This window comes from Rhynchophorus ferrugineus, unplaced genomic scaffold, assembly GCF_030347505.1.
Source record: "Rhynchophorus ferrugineus isolate W39M unplaced genomic scaffold, kcgeb_rfMv2 rfM4, whole genome shotgun sequence".
Classification (NCBI taxonomy): Eukaryota; Metazoa; Arthropoda; class Insecta; order Coleoptera; family Curculionidae; genus Rhynchophorus; species Rhynchophorus ferrugineus.
In genome coordinates, this window is record NW_027472583.1 from 25398020 (window position 1) to 25414862 (window position 16843).

Genomic DNA, 16843 nt, shown 5'->3' on the forward strand with positions numbered 1-16843 from the left:
GTGAAACAGTCACAAAGTAATCAGGCGATATGGCAGACCAATCAAAGCAAAGTATTTTCCTTACAGGTTTCTACATAACTATTTTAAACTAACCAATCATATTCACGTTGTCAGCGCCGCCAATGATTGAACTAAGCAAAACTTTGCCCCACTACTTCCCATTGGAGTTGCACACCCCTGGTTATAACACGTTAGATTTGAAGCTTGATGTCAGTAGAACAAAATGGCATATGCGTCAAATTATAACATTGCAAACTAAAGGCTAACGACGACACCTGTTAGAAAAACCGGTAACGATTTTCCGGGACACGTGGTAAATACCTAGTTTTTATTTAGAGAAAAATTGTAGGTTAATAGAAACGACCAGTAATAATATATAAATAAATTTAAAAAATTAATTAGCTTTAAAAGGCTTTAAACTACTCGAGATAATTAGTGTGTTAAAAAGAACACTAACCATACACGCGTAACTTGAGTAATGAAATTGAATTTCACGACTTTAAAAAACAACACTCGCACCGTGGCAAACAAGTCAGTTAACTAATTAAAACGATCTTCAGATATTTAAATTAACTTAAGAGGGGACAAAACGCCCGGTTATGCTCCACAATGCATATTCAAATAAATCGTTGAATATTAAATGAAACCCTTTTAGTTCTCGCGCTCTCTCGTCAACCTGGAGCCCATTCTCGGTCACGATGTCGGAAATGGAAAATCTGCTAATCCAGTCGGCGTTGTTTCGGCCGCCGCGTTAAAATTCGGACGATAAAAAGACGGTCGGCGACTGGGGCCCATTTAATGTTTTTTCATTGCGAAACCGTAGCGTAATTACGAGTTTTGCACACGGTCTCGGGCGGACTTTTATGACCTTTTCGAGGGTTTTCTTTTGTCACTTACCATTTACCTTAATTCAAATTAGTATATTTCGTTTAAGTTGTTTTGTGCGTGAAGCAAAAAACCCGGAATTATAACAACAATAAAACTTAATTATGTTTGGTTCTTAACAACATTTTCCAGCTTTGGATAGTTGATAGTTAATGTAATAGATATTAACTGTATATTGCTTATTTCGAAGACGATAAGAATTTCGGACTTGTTTTCAAATCCGATTTCGGCATAGTTCTATATAGGTGTTCGTTTAGACTTAGTTTACCAATATTCATAAGCAGTTTCTTAGGAATTATACCTATAAGACGATCTGAATATCATTTATTTTCCAGTATTTCTTCATGTGCTTCTCTAGATCTCGACATTTTGATAGTTTACTACTATATTTTGTAAGTTGATTCTTAGATATCAACACCACTTGATGTAATATTTTTTTCTTCCTTAACAATCACCCCAATGGCTGACCTATGAAGAGCGTACGATCCCAATACATTTTAAATTCGGTGGCGAAACTACGGGTTATTATCCAGTTATTAGTTGGTTATCTAAGCTACTACATCATGCGGCTCTTTATATTCAGCTGATGCATACATCTGGCGGCCCCTTGCCATCCATGGTTACATTTGTCATCGTTAATCATCAGCTATTTGACATACATTGCAGGCAGTTCCTTGCTGGGATAAAACTGAGTATTGCATGGCAAAATCTTCCATGCTATGTCAAGCTGTGGACAAATCTAGCCTCGACTGGAGCGTGCCTTCTATCGAAGGCTTTAAATGGCATTGGATATGAGGATGGATTTATGAGTGTAGCAATGCTTTTTCGGGTAGTTACCTCGGATACTGTCATAGGGTAGATCGGTTAAGTCTTGTACCATTGATCAAAACTAGTGATAAGTTTGGAGATTAGGTTCATAATATCTGCATGCTCCGCTTTGGGATGATTCTGTAAAGAATTTGCCATGACCTCTCAAACTAGCTGTAAACAGCTGTACCCTAGCTGGGTAACAACCTGTTACCTTCCGAAAAAAATTTAAATAATATATATGCGATAAATATGAGTTATAATTGTAATTAATTAGTAATAACGCATTCAAAAAATTTTAATCGAATTAAAAAAAAAAAGTTTTGACCTTAAAAGTCTGCAAAAATCGTCAAATAAAAAATGTTTTTCAAAAGTAAATCGTCTGCTCGCACAATCACGACAAGAAGTATAAAAGACTACTCTTTTATTTTAAGAGATATTGTATAAGTGTGTAATGTAATCTATCTTTACACCAACAGTAAGAGTAGTTTTCAATTTTCTAGGTATTATTTGATTCTTTTCAACGCTTACAGTTATTAACTCCAAAGTACCGACTGACGATTATTTGAGGAACCCGAAATAGTCAGTTATGTCTAAAATGGATTAGTAAGACTCATTGTATTCAGTAGAAAATGTATGGTATGGCTTGAGACTTACAGAATAAAAAATAAATTAAAAATGTTGCTGAATGTGATGAGTAAATGAGATATGCAAGATATCATCAATATGGATGAGACTAGAATCTATCATAATGATTGGCTTAATATTTAGATACCAAATGAGTGAGTGAGTTAAGATCCAAAAATGATAATTGTGGATCACTAAGAACTCAAGAAAACAATTATAATGTACCAGCAATTTATCATTAGAGCTTTTTGCGGTCAGATGTATATAAATAATAGTTTTAATATTCCTATACTATAAGGGTTTTGAGCTAGGCTTAAAATATAAATTCTAAGAAGATTGTATAAATCACGAAGAAAACTTTTATTTCTTTGGTTTAACAAAAGCGCGGAAAACTAAAAGAAATTCTGTGTTCCGTTACATTTCCATTTCCTTATTCTAAATAAAATATGCCCGTAAATATAAAAGCATTCGGTATTTTGTCGGTTGTACCACTGTGAAAAACTCTTTAAGCAAAGTAAGGAAAGAGAGTAAAAGGCTGAAGTTTTAGGTGGTAAAGTTACATCTTACTTTTCTGTTTTATAATGAGTTTTAAAAAAATTAACCCAAAAAAAAGGTTTCGCTATTTTATTATATCTTCCTCCGGAGATGATGTTGTTTCCCTTTCTAAAAAATATAATATACCGCGTATTCTTAATAGGTATTTTCTTTAATATAACTGATAAATAAAATGTTTAATTGGCAATTTAAAGTTTTTAATATTATTAATTAACGAAGAACAGAAATAAAAAAACTAAGTGATTTCATCTATATTGTATATAGAACAGTTTTAACTAAATAGTTGCGGCCAGCATAGAAGTTATTAACCTACTTCGAGGCTGTATATATTTTTTAATGTATGTTCGCCGATTTCTCTGTCAATTGTGGGCCGATTTTCAAAATTCTTTTTTCATTCGAAAGAGTCACTTTCGAGGTGGTCCCATTGAAACCAATCAAGATTTGTTGGGGGAAAGGGGGGAAATTGAGGGAAAAGCTTAAATTTCAAAGACACGTACAAAATTTTCACATATTTTTTATCTAAAATAATCAGATATTTGTGTATAACGTTATTGCTGATCTGATGTGATGGAAAATCGAAAGTCGTTCAATTCAAAAGCCATTCAGTTTGTTTTTTAAGCAGAAATTGTAGCATATAAGACCTCGTGGAAATATTGTATAACTGCTTCTATAGTGTAATGGTTACAGCTCCCAAGCGAATGTCGCGGGTTCGATTCCCGGCAGGGACAATAACTTTTTGCTGTTCTTTACTTAGCATATCTGTCAAATCACCTAGGCTAGGTAGCGGACCTCGGAGCCTGAAGCACTCCTTATTTTCAACCATTGTTTCTTTATTCCTATTTATTCTCATATGGAGTGCACCTTTACTTGGCCTACCCATTCTAATATTAAATAAAACAGATGCGTAATTTATTGAGTAAATATCTAAGACTAAAAAGCGAAAAATAAAATATATAAAAAAAATTGAACCGACTTCAAAAGAGAAATAAGGAACTCACTAAAAATTTTAAAAAAATCAAGCTCAGCAATCAATTACAGCAAAAATGTCTAAATAAAATATGTACATAATAATCGTTGAAATAATCAAAAATACTTGTATTAATTGTAAAATAAACAAAAATCTTATTTATCATATCTACTACACATATTTTATATTCTACTATATACACACAATTTAGCTTAATACCTACCTAAGGCTATTTATTTTATCTACCACCAACTGATCAATTTGAAGTCAGATAGCTTAATAATTCCAAATCTGTTAATGTTAATTTTGCGTTCCTATGAAAAGATAAAAACCTAATTATATAACTAGATAGATGCCCGATTCCTCAAACAGAATCAGACAAATACCCCAGCATCCTTACTGACCGTAGGTTAAATTTAAAATACCATGTTAGACTAATAGAATAGCATATCTAACTGGAAATCAAGCAATTAGACTGGTTAGTCGAAATATATTATCAAGTTGTCTTAAAATCAAAGAGATTGATGTATCAGTCAATCAAAAAACAAAATTGGACAGAATTGGACCTATGATGTGCAAATATGGGGTTGCACTAAAACACTAAAGTAACTAGTAATCCAACGCTGCCAAAAGAGAGTTCTTTGCTTTGCTTCAAAATAGGCCCCAGTTTCGGAAATAATCCCTTCATTGGAATATCAATCATCAATAGGAAATCGTCGCTGGGGGCCAGATCTGGAGAATACGTTGGATGAGGAAGCAACTCGACGCCCAATTCATGGAATTTTGACACGGTGCATTGTCTTGGTGACGCAGCACTTTCTTTTTCTTCAAATGCGGCCGTTTTTCGGTGATTTCGTCCTTCAAACGGTTAAATAACGCTATGCAATAGTCGCTGTTGATGGTCTTTCCTTTTTCGACGTAGTCAATGAAAATTATTTCATACGCATTCCAAAATACAGATGCCATAATCTTGCCAGCCGACTGTTTTTTCGTTTTCCCACACTTTGGAGTTTATCGTATGCAGTCCACTCGAATGATTGTCGATTGGATTTCGGAGTAAAATGATGGAGCCATGTGCCATCTACTGTTACATATCGACGCAAAAATTCGCGCTTATTACGTTTGATCATCTTCAAGCACTGCTCCGAATCAACAACTCGTGGTTGTTCTTGGTCAAAAGTGTGTTCGCGCGGCAGTCACTGTGCATAGAGCTTTCTCAAATCCAAATATTTGTGAATGATATAATGTACACATTCAGTTGATATCTTGAGAGTGTCTCTGTGAGCTCTTTCATGCAATTTCAATTTATGTTATGGTGATTCAAAATCATTTTGTGGATTTTTTAAATGTTTTTTTTCATCGGTAATAATCTCTTTTGGGCGTCCACTGCGTTCACCGTCTTTTGTGCTCATTTTGTCTAAAAACTTAGCTTACCAATCCTTGATGGTTGATTTTCCTGGGGCAGTGTTCGGAAACTCGGCATCAAGCCAAGTTTTTGCTTCAACTCTATTTTTTCCCTTCAAAATGCAATATTTTCTCAACACGCGAAATTCCTTTTAATACATTTTTTTTACAATAACAACAGTTGATTTACCCAAAATGCCATAATTCACAAACTAATAATCCGACAGCTGTCAAATTTATACATGCATCTTTTGAGTGTTAGAGCTAACTAAAACACATATGGACTTAATTCTAGTAGCGCCATCTATGTGTCAAGCCGGGGACTTTTCAATTGATCTGTTAATTATGCACATCTTTGCTCTATGTGTAAATACATAACATTTTGGATTATTCTATACAGCGATATCCAATAGCAAAAGGGGTCATTATTGTACTCTTTGGTTGGAGGGACTCCAAAATAAGTACATTAAAATGTTAAAATATTATAAAACAGACAATATCATATATCAACACTAATTTAGCACTATACCGAAATTGAAGTTACAATCCTGCTATAAAAATATAAGAAATATTTTTGTGGCTTCAGTGAATATTGAAAAAATATTCCTTCGCACAATTAATTCACTTAATATAAACAAGTCCAATATAATCAACGACGATAAAAATCAGCATAAAATTACCACTAAAGAAAACATAATTAGTTAATGGAGTTTGGTGGCAAAAATAAAGGAAGCACGCTGTCGACGGCTGCAAAAGCAATATCTGGAAATTCTTCTAATCAAAATTCAAAGCTCATGCAAACAACATTGTCAAATGCATTCCAAAGCTCATTAAAATTTGCAAAGCAAATTTTGCAAATCGTGTCAAGGCCTGTCGCGTGTACGATTCGTAATGCCGACCGGTTAGTTTTAATGGAAAATTGATCGGATATAACGCGAACGAATCAACTCAAACTAATTTCCAGTAAATCATGGAGAAAATTAAAACTAACATTTCAATCACTATATTGAAAAATAATTGCAGTTGTGGAATACTATAGTTCCACAACTGCCATTTGAATGAATTGTAAAATATTCTGTTAAACATATACAGGAAATTACTATGTTTTTCTGTATTTTATTATAGTTTAGACATTAGTCCTTTTAAAAGAATTTGGTTTTAAATTTTAACCAATTGAAGAACGTTAAAGAAATGTGCAAAATTGGGCTATAGGATTAGGTAAAATTTACGAAATCATGTTTGTTGAATCCTCAATTAAGTATTATATGAATTATAAAAGATAATTTGTTCATTTACATTTTTAGTTATTCGTATACTATTTTATGTTATAACAGGTTAATTCAAAAGTCCCCCACCTGACACATAGATGGCGCTACTAGAATAAAATACATATGTTTTCTAGTTAGCCCTAACCCTCAAAAGATGTGTCTATAAATTTGACAGCTGTCGAATCATTAGTTTGTGAATTATAGCATTTTGAGTGAAGCAACTTTTGTTATTGTGGAAAATGGATAAAAAGGAATTAGGTGTGTCGATAAAATATTGCTTTTTGAAAGGAAAAAATACAGTTGAAGCAAAAATTAGCTTGATTTCGAGTTTCCGGACACTGCCCAGGGATATCAACCACCAAAGATTGGTATGCTAAGTTTAGACATGGTCAAATGAGCACTGAAGACGGTGAACGCAGTGGACGCCTAAAAGAGGTTGTTACCCACGAAAACATTTAAAAAATAGACAAAATAATTTTGAATGAGCGCAAATTTAAATTGAATCAAATAGCAGACACTCTAAAGATATCAATTGAATGGGTACATCATATCATTCACGAATATTTGTATATGAGAAAGCTCTGTGAATAGTGGCTGCCGCGCGAGCTCACCTTTGACCAAAAACAACGACAAGTTGATGATTCGGAGCAGTGTTTGAATATTATCAAGCGTAATAAACTCGAGTTTTTGCGTTGACAATGGATGAAACATGGATCCATCATTTCACTCCGAAGTCCAATCGATAGTCATCCGAGTGGACTGCACACGATGAACCCGCTCCAAAGCGTGGGAAAACGCAAAAGTCGGCTGGCAAGGTTATGGCGTCTGTATTTTGAGATGGGCATGGAATAATTTTCATTGACTACCTTTAAAAAGGAAGGACCATCAACAGCGACTATTACATAGCATTATTGGGCCGTTCAAAGGACGAGAACGCCCAAAACCGGCCGCATTTGAAGAAAAATAAAGTGCTGCTTGCAATACACCGTGTCACAAGTCAGTGAAAACGATGGTAAAAATCCATGAATTGTGCCTCGAATTGCTTTCTCATCCACTGTATTCTCCAGATACGGCCCCCTGCGGCTATTTCCTGTTCTCAGATCCCAAAAGAATGCTCACTGGAAAGAAATTTTCGTCGAATGAAGAGGTGATCGCCGAAACTGAAACCTATTTTGAAGCAAAGGACAAATCGTACTACGTAAATGATATCGAAAAATTGGAGGGTCGCTATTGAAGGGAATTATCTACTAATATAGAATATGTAATAAAAAAAACTAATTTTGCCAAAAGAATGTGTTCCACTATGGTAGGTCGGGGACTTGTGAATTGACCTGTTTTAACTATATGAATAAAAATAAAAGATTTATACCGTCTGTTAGTTGGAACTGTTTTCTTTCTGGCCACACTTGAGTTGGATCAGACGTACATTGAAAATGACACGTCTTGTAATTTACGCATTACATCACCAATCGTCTTCCAGTGTGCTAAATAATATATTTGATTTTGAACAAGTTCTAACACTTCCAAGTATTTTAAAATCGTTGCGTTTACTACAATATTCAATTATAGAAAGCGACTCTTCTATTTTTATTATTTACCATTTTTATCCATGGCCTTGACAAATTTTCGACTAAACCAAGTTCTCTATATAAGGGTGGAAGAATTACCTTTTCTGGTGAAATAATAGGTCCATATTAGGATGAAGTACAGGAGATATATTGCCCAAATAAACAATGAATGCAATAATAAAAATAACAGACTATTATTTATAATTGATGGATCCTTAAGAGATCAGTAAAAATAGAGTATCATTAAATAAAAAAAAAATTAAAATCTATTTGCAGATAAGGTGTTCAAAAGCAAAACAAATTTTATAATTTAATATAATAAATCAATATCACGTTGAAAATTCAATTTAGCGATTTCAACATGGTGAAGTTTAACGGCGAGAAAATTGGACACGTAGCAGCACCAACGAGTAATACAATATAGACTTCCAAGAATGTACTCCGTCATCGTAAAAAAAAACGTAAAAATTAATTTCTATTAAGGAACATTTTCTCAATAACATCACGCCACTTTGACGTACCGAACAAACCCAGAAAGCAAAGAAAAAACGCTTAAAACGTGACGCGTAATTCAATTTAGCGGCATCCTTGTTTTCGCGCGCCAAATAATACAAATTGTCAGACAAATGCTTTCAAACCAGAGAGAAAGAAATTTTCGTTTACGTCGAATGAAAGAAGGAGAAACAAAAAACATTATTTCTAATTAAGCGAGATAGAGTGTGAATGATATAAAGTAGTTCTGATTGATGGTGTTTCTGTTTCAGGACGCCTTGCTGAAACGACTTGGATCCAACGCTTATCCTTTCACTATGGAGATAACACCGCTGGCGCCACCTAGCGTTCAATTAGTGCCGGCTAAAGAATATAGTGGAGCACCAATCGGAACTAGTTATGATGTACGAGCCTATGTTGGTAAGTTTTTATTTTCGTATTGAAATATAGCAAGTTTAAATGGTTATAACAAATAAACATTAGTCAAAAAGACATATTTAAAAACAGATTATTGGTTTTAAACCACGAGGTGCTGAATATCAAGTCGATAATATTGATATTTCTGACGTATATTGAGTGGTTTCGAATACATTTATGCCACTATGAAACCACGAAACTATGAAAGGTTTTGGAACATTGGGTCTCATTTTTTTAAATCTTTTTGTTTTTTCGTATTATTCTAAGATAGCATATTCTTAAATATACATTTTTATGATGAAAATTAATCCACTAGAAGTTACTAATCATTTTTAAGTGGATAATTACTCTATATAGAAACTGAATGAGAAAAAATATTTTAAACAAAAGCATTTAACAAGCTTCTTTATATTTTTATTCACTGATAATCTGATAAATTGATAACTGATCTCTTCTTCTTCAAGACCAGCGGTAATGTGCAACCATGTGGTGAACTATTCTGATCATTTTATTCTATCGCATTAAGGTCCTCATTTAACTTCCTAAGAAAATTCTCAAGAAATCTATCCAGTTTCAAAATAATGAAACTTGTCTTCATCTTTTTCACAATTTCTTTACAACATAGTGCTTTATAGTTATGTAAAACGTCTCTACAACTAACACAAAACCACTCTAAGCTTCACTTTAAAAATGTTCTAGTCATAACATCATCAAGTTTGTATCTGCAATCAATGTCCGAATTCAAGGACCAATATAAAATATTCCAGCTTTTCAATTTTCCATACTCTGTTTAGGAAATGTCTTAGAAATATATTAAAAATATTTTCCTTCTTTGCCCAACACTTTGAAGAGTTATATCAACATCTGTTGATAATCAGAGGTCAAGTGTGATTTTTCTCAACTTACCAAAGGTTGATTAATTATATTGGAATTAAGAATGTTTTCAAAAGCTACACATCTTATTCTCAGTGAATTTACTTAGATTTATTTGATGTGCCATCTTTGCTGACCTAGCGAAAATTTAACTTTTTAAAAAACCACCACTTATGTTCACTGTAATTATTTTCTAATAGAATTATTTAGCATTTTAATATAATTAATTTATATTTAATTATTTTAAGAATAATATACGTAAAAATTAAAAACCCAGAACGAACTTACTTTCATGTAGATATTCGAAAAATATGGAACTGAAAATGTAGAAATCATTCAAAATCAAAAATAAAAAAAATCGATTCAAAAATCGATCGAAATATCTTCAAAATATGCAGCCCAACATTCATTATTAAGATTATTGTCCACTGTTATCTACTCATTCCCGTTTTTACTTTCTAAGCAAAATTTATGAATTGGTCCAATTTGTAATCCTTATGGAGTGAGCTCTTATATTTAGACACCTGTGCCCCACATTATTTCTATTCACAAGGGAGCCAATTTTCAATTTTTCTTAAAATTACTGAGCTTTTACGTATCTGATTATTGTAAATGAGTTAACTGTTAATGCTCTCAAAAATTCATAGTTTCTGAACGAGTGCGCCGACTGTTCGTGTTTTTTCTTGTCTTTAAAATCTAATTAACTACATCTATCTTCACACGTTTCTTCAACTAGAATATGCCACAGGGATAAAAATAGGAAACGTTGCGAGTTCTCTTTATTTTTGGAAAAATCTAAGATATCAAAATAATAAGATTACTGTAAACTAAATTTGTGAAATTTACTGCAAATGGTATTAGGCTATGCCAGATTTCGCTTCTCATGATGCTTTTGATAAACCATAAGAAGCAGTGCAATATAGTTTCAAAAATGAATTCAAATAGCTGAATAACATTTTGAACCAAAAAGGGTATACTATTTTACGCAATCAAGATAAATATTTAATATAAAAAATATTTCTATATAAATGTACCTAAATATTTATAAAAATGTAACTATATTTTTAAATAGCATAAAGTAACGTATGGAACTATTAACCGTTTCGACTGTTTTTAGTCGATAGTTCCAACGCTTATATAAAGCATAAGTTACTATCTTTGTAATACATGATTTAAGATTAAGTCACAGTTTCGTATATTGTTTTAAAAAAAATGTGTATGTTGATAACATTGTTAAGACTTGGCAAACAAAACCAGAATGCGAATAAAGTACAATAAAAGTGACTTAATTTACATTTTTAACGAAATTTGACTTGCTGAATCGAAATGGTATAAATTATTTACAAAAATACGCCAGGAAGTTTATTTGCTAGATACAAATGACATATTCAAGTTGGCGTTCGAAAACTGGAAAAGTCAGGTACACATAGTTTTAAGACTGTAGAAATGTTCGTTTGGTCGGTCGGTCGAAATGTGTGGCTGTCGATGCGATTCTTTGTCCGAACACTCACTACTACTTTGGAAGCAATTTGCACGAGAACTAAAAACACTGATTGAAAAAATACTTGTTTATTGCGATATTAAGCAATACATGTGGTCGACGGGAGAATTGACACGATATTAGGTTAGGTAATGGAAGTACGGTAGCGCTGTGGAAGTGGTACTGTTACAAGGGGGCAGAGAAAAGAAAAGAGAGGGAGACGTTTTTTTTTATTTTCTAGATTGACCAGCTAGAACCAAATGGTCATCGGCTGATGTCGTTCGGGATATGTTTGTTTTGCGGGCGACAGAGGCCCTGGGTTATGACTGGGACTGCCGTAGTTTGTTTACTACCGGGGTTTGTGGATGGGTAGGGATTTTATTAAGGTGTTATCGTGTGCTGAGGTTCCTATGAAGAACCTCACACTGAGAATGTTTATGAAATTTTTCACAAACGGGATGCCTAATTCGAGGTGTGTGTTGACGTTCCTCATAAAACCATGGTGCTCTGAGTAACGAACGGACTTTTTTGGATTGGAACACTTGGAGTAGTTCTTATTGTCTCTCCGAGACATACCGGTACCACACCTGTGCTCCACTGAGGCAGATTGGATGGACTAGCATTTTATACAGAGTCGCTGTACGACTGTGGGGGGGGGATTGGGAGTTTGCTTTTTCTGCAGAGTACAGGAAATAATAGGCTGTACGCGCCATTTCCTTTGCAAATGGCGTGCTGGATTTGGACAGACTATTGAAATCTGCGGTCAAAGAGCGAGACGTCGTCATGGTGGTCTTTTATAACCGGGAACCGCATGGTACCAATCCACCGGCGTTCCCAACCTTTGAACTTGGTGCAGGTGAATGCGCGGTGGCCTAAAGGGTCGTAGCGGTCACCACAAGATTGTCAATATTTTGGAGAACTTTTATCAAAAACTATATTTCTTCTATATAAAACCACCTTACCCATAAAAATAGACCTTCATCTTATAAAATATGAATTATCCATAAAAAAAAATTAATACTGTTAATGGAAAAGGTTTCATTCCCATGATAAAAATGAAGTTACATAAGGAGTAATAATAAAGCCCCACAACGACATAATCTTCCTTAAGCCATTACGGTTATTATAAACTCTAATGTAGGTAATGAAATTACCTTAGTACTCAAGGGATATATAACGTTGGCATAAAATAATATAATTTTTATGACACTAAAAAGATTTTAGTAAAAAATTAATAGTTTTCCATTTTTTCTTATATATAGTACGTATAGTTACGTAGGCAACAACGCAATTAAATATTCAAAATCTTATTTAATTATCTTAGTTTTAATTAAAAATATAGTCGGTATTTGAGTCATGCTGAAGAATAGATGTAAATCTATAAATTTATAGTTTGTAAAGTTATAGTTGTTTTTTCTTTTAGTATTTCAATCCCCTTTATACCCACTAGGTTTTGTCTGGGCCGGACCTACTGCTTAAAGTGAGCTCTGAACTACGGCCCTCGGGTTTGAGAGTAACCAACTTAGAGATCGTACCCAGAAGACATCTGCTATTTCCCAGTCTAGTTATTGCTATGATTGGCAAGATTTTTGTTGTCAGAATTTGAACTCCTGCTTTTTAAATAATTACAACTATAAATGTACTACCATGTCTTAGCAGAATCCTATCTCGTGACTATCGCAACTCTAGGAGAACCATCTTATAGTTTTGATCACTGCCAACCAACCAAATTAACAAGTTTAGTAATTGTGACGACAAGAAGACAAGTATAAAATCCGCCAAAAAAAAAATATTATTGTCACGGCAACTAATTTCTAGCCGATCACTCACGAACCCATAAACCAATGGCGTTGTAGATGGAACAGGTATGTCGAAAGCGGAAAAAATGGTGATATATCATAGACTTTTTATTCGCATAACAAAGAAGAAGCAAGAAACCTAAGTTCCGCCTAATCGAACCTAATGTCCACGTTAAGCTGTAGGCCCAGTCCAAGCAAACCCTGGCTAGCAAAAAGAAAGCTCCAAAATATGATAGAAATGGTGGGAAAATGGCGACTCGTGATATAGTTAAATATAATCCAGCATCACAAACAAAAATAATGCGCTTGACAATTATAAATGCGTTTTATCACACTGTTACAATTTATTAATTAAAACTATAGAACCAGATTAATTAAATATCTCCATATAATATCTAGTAGAAAGCATATAAGCTAAAACAAATCTACTGAAACTATATCTATAAAACAGCTATAACAGGTTAATTAAAACTACCATAGTAAAACATATTAAAATTTTATTCAACATAATTCCCTTCAAAGGTGATACACTGATTATAGCGACCTTCCAACTTTTCGTTACCATTTTTATTGTACGTTTTGTTCATTCGACGAAAATTTCTTCCCAGTGAGCGTTATTTTGAGATCTGAGAACAGGAAATAGTCGCTGGGTGCCAGATCTGGAGAATACGGTGGACGAGGAAGCAATTCGAAGCCATCGGATTTATGCCACCGTTTTCACTGACTTGTGACATGGTGCATTGTCTTGGTGAAGCACTCTCTTTTTCTTAAATGCGGCCGGTTTTCGCCAATTTCGTCCTTCACACGGTTCAATAGCGCTATGTAATAGTTGCTGTTGATGATCCTTCCTTTTTCAAGGTAGTCAATGAAAAGTATTGCATGCGCATCCCAAAATGCAGACGCCATAACCTTGCCAGCCGACTATTGCGTTTTCCGACGCTTTGGAGCGGGTTCATCGCGTGCAGTCCACTCGGATGACTGTCAATTGGACTTCGGAGTGAAATAACAGAGCCATGTTTCATTCATTGTCACATATCGACGTCACGTTTCATTCATTGTCACATATCGACGCAAAAACTCGGGTTTATTACGCTTGATCATCTTCAGACACTGCTCCGAATCATCATTTCGTTGTTGGTCAAAAATGAGATCGCGCGGCACCTACTTTGCACAGAACTTTCTCATATCCAAATATTCGTAAACGATATGATGTACACGTTAAGTTGATATCTTTGATATTATCGTGTCTGCTATTTCATTTTATGGCCATTCAAAATCATTTTGTAGATTTTTAATGTTTTCGTCGGTAACAACCTCTTTTGGGCGTCCACTGTGTTCACCGTCTTCGGTGCTCATATCACCACGTCTAAATTTACCAATCCTTGATGGTTGATTTACCAATGGCTTACCAATCCTTGATCCTGAGGCAGTGTCCGGAAACTTGGCATCAAGCCAAGTTTTTGCTTCAACTGTATTTTTTCCCTTCAGAAAGCAATATTTTATAAACTCGCGAAATTCCTTTTTATCCATTTTTTCACAATAACAAAAGTTGCTTCACCCAAAATCCCATAATTCACAAACTAAAGATCCGATAGATGTCTAATTTATATACGCATCTTTTGGGGGTTAGGGCTAACTAAAAAATATATGGATTTAATTCTAGTGGCGCCATCTATCGTATCAGGACGGGGACTATTCAATTGACCTGTTAAGGTAATAACATGTTGGACAGTTTCGTAAACTTCATGTGGTACATGCATTAAGTTTATTGCTCGACCAATCATTCATTTATAAATATACGGTGCTATAATTGATATAGCTTATTAAAAACTTACTGAAATGTGTTTATTATTAAAATTAAAGCTTTATTTTGTTACTTCATAGCATTCTTGTCTCGAGAAAAACATTTAAAAGGTATAACAAAAGAGATGATAATTAATATCGGGGAAATATCCCTAATAAGTATTTTACGAATTTACTTTCAAATTCAGTTTTATTTCATATATTTATTCGATACCAATCATAGACAATAACAGACTAAGTAATTCTGAATAAAAATAGAAATGACTGTAGATTTGATGATGAATACAACAATGAGTTATATGAATCGGTGCATATTGGAAATATAGTTCTTAATTAAATAAATATTGCCGCTTATGCTACAGGACGATCAGTGAAGCTTTTTTGAGATATTTTCTTATAAAAAAATATATCTTCAGATAAAAAAATCCCAAGTTAAGAAATCTTAAAAAAATTAAGACCGAAGAGAACACAAAATGCGCATTATTGACCCAAATTTATTATCAACCTACAAAGTACGCTACTAATGCAATCGAATAATTTAATTGTCAAGACATTTTTAATACGTCCGGTAACAGTTTGTGAAATACCGTCACCGGTTGTAGAATAAATTTGTTTGTATTATTAATTAGTATTATTATTAGTGTTTTTCGAACGGACTCATGTTCTCACTGCAAATTTCATTGTATGTCTTTTATCGACAGAAAACAAGTACCTGTGAAATATTAACTTTAGTTTGCACAATTTACCGATAGTCAAGTAGCTCTGGACAAAATTCGTTCAGAATTACAGTCTTCAGACATTCTGCTTTGTCTTGATGCACAAATATGGTCCTGTTCGACCAATATAAATGTCGATTTTTCATTGCCGATTTTATTTTAACTTGATAACTTTAACGTTAACTTAGGTTGAATACCCACCAGAATAAAGCCATATATCAATTATTTATCAATGCACTTTCTGGCAGCTGAAATTCTACTTGCAATGCAAAATTTAATACAAAATCTTTGCTTATTACTCTTATCAAGGATAATTTAAATAGCCTACGGTACTAGTTTTACTCGAAAATACCATTCGTCAAACAATGAAACGTAATAATAAAGGCAGATATTCAAAAATGTTCACGTTCTTTATCTCATTATAAATTATATCATGTAAAATTAGCACCAATATTGCTCCAATATTTCGACAACATAAAGCATCGTACAATCCCTCTAGGAAGAAAAATACACCTGGTAAAATATCGTTATTTTATATTTATATTTATAACGACGTGAAAAAACAGGGATCCCTTTCAATCACGCGTAGAAGATCTCGAGTTTTGTTTTCTTTTGTGACGATACCGTATAGACAGCCGCCGTTACGAAAACAAGTCTCCATAAATAAAAATTGAGCTTCAAGTTTAAGAAAACAAGTCGCAGCGATGTTACTAAAGGGCGAATAATAACCAAAAAATAAAGTATATCTTAGTATTGTTTATAAACTAAATCAAACTACTTTCAAGGTATTGTTATTTTCTTTAAAATAATGAAACATGCTTTAAAAAAACATTTTTAGAAAATATTTCATCATCTAAATTAAATCATTAAATTAAGGTATTAAATAAGGTAAAGAAAAAACCCCAATAAAACACATTACTATAAGAGATGTATGGTAATTGTAATTTTAGCAAATATATTGTATTTGTACTTCTTATTTTAATCTGAATCAATTTCAGAAATATGTTAGAATCAAATATTTTAAAATCAATATTCAATAATCAAAAGCATTTGTGTTTCAACGCGGTGTGAACAAATTCTGTTTGGCAATAAGGATTTGCTGAAATTGAGGTAAAAATGGTAACTAAAAAATTTTGTGCTGTCAAGAATTCCTTAAATATTTGTAAATGTATATTTGAAAAT

General features: G+C 33.4%; 2 protein-coding genes across 3 annotated transcripts in view; one reads left to right on the top strand and one right to left on the bottom strand.

The window, feature by feature from the left end:
• LOC143195714 (phosrestin-2) overlaps nt 1–16843 on the top strand; it is a 486868-nt gene that overhangs the window by 315824 nt on the left and 154201 nt on the right. For both annotated transcript variants that reach the window (XM_076403139.1, XM_076403137.1), the window contains exon 6: nt 8846–8993. In XM_076403139.1, the coding sequence (XP_076259254.1) occupies nt 8846–8993 (148 nt within the window). The remainder of the gene's footprint in view (nt 1–8845; nt 8994–16843) is intronic.
• Nucleotides 1–16843, bottom strand: part of LOC143195715 (14 kDa phosphohistidine phosphatase) — a 311279-nt gene that overhangs the window by 139043 nt on the left and 155393 nt on the right. The window lies entirely within an intron of this gene.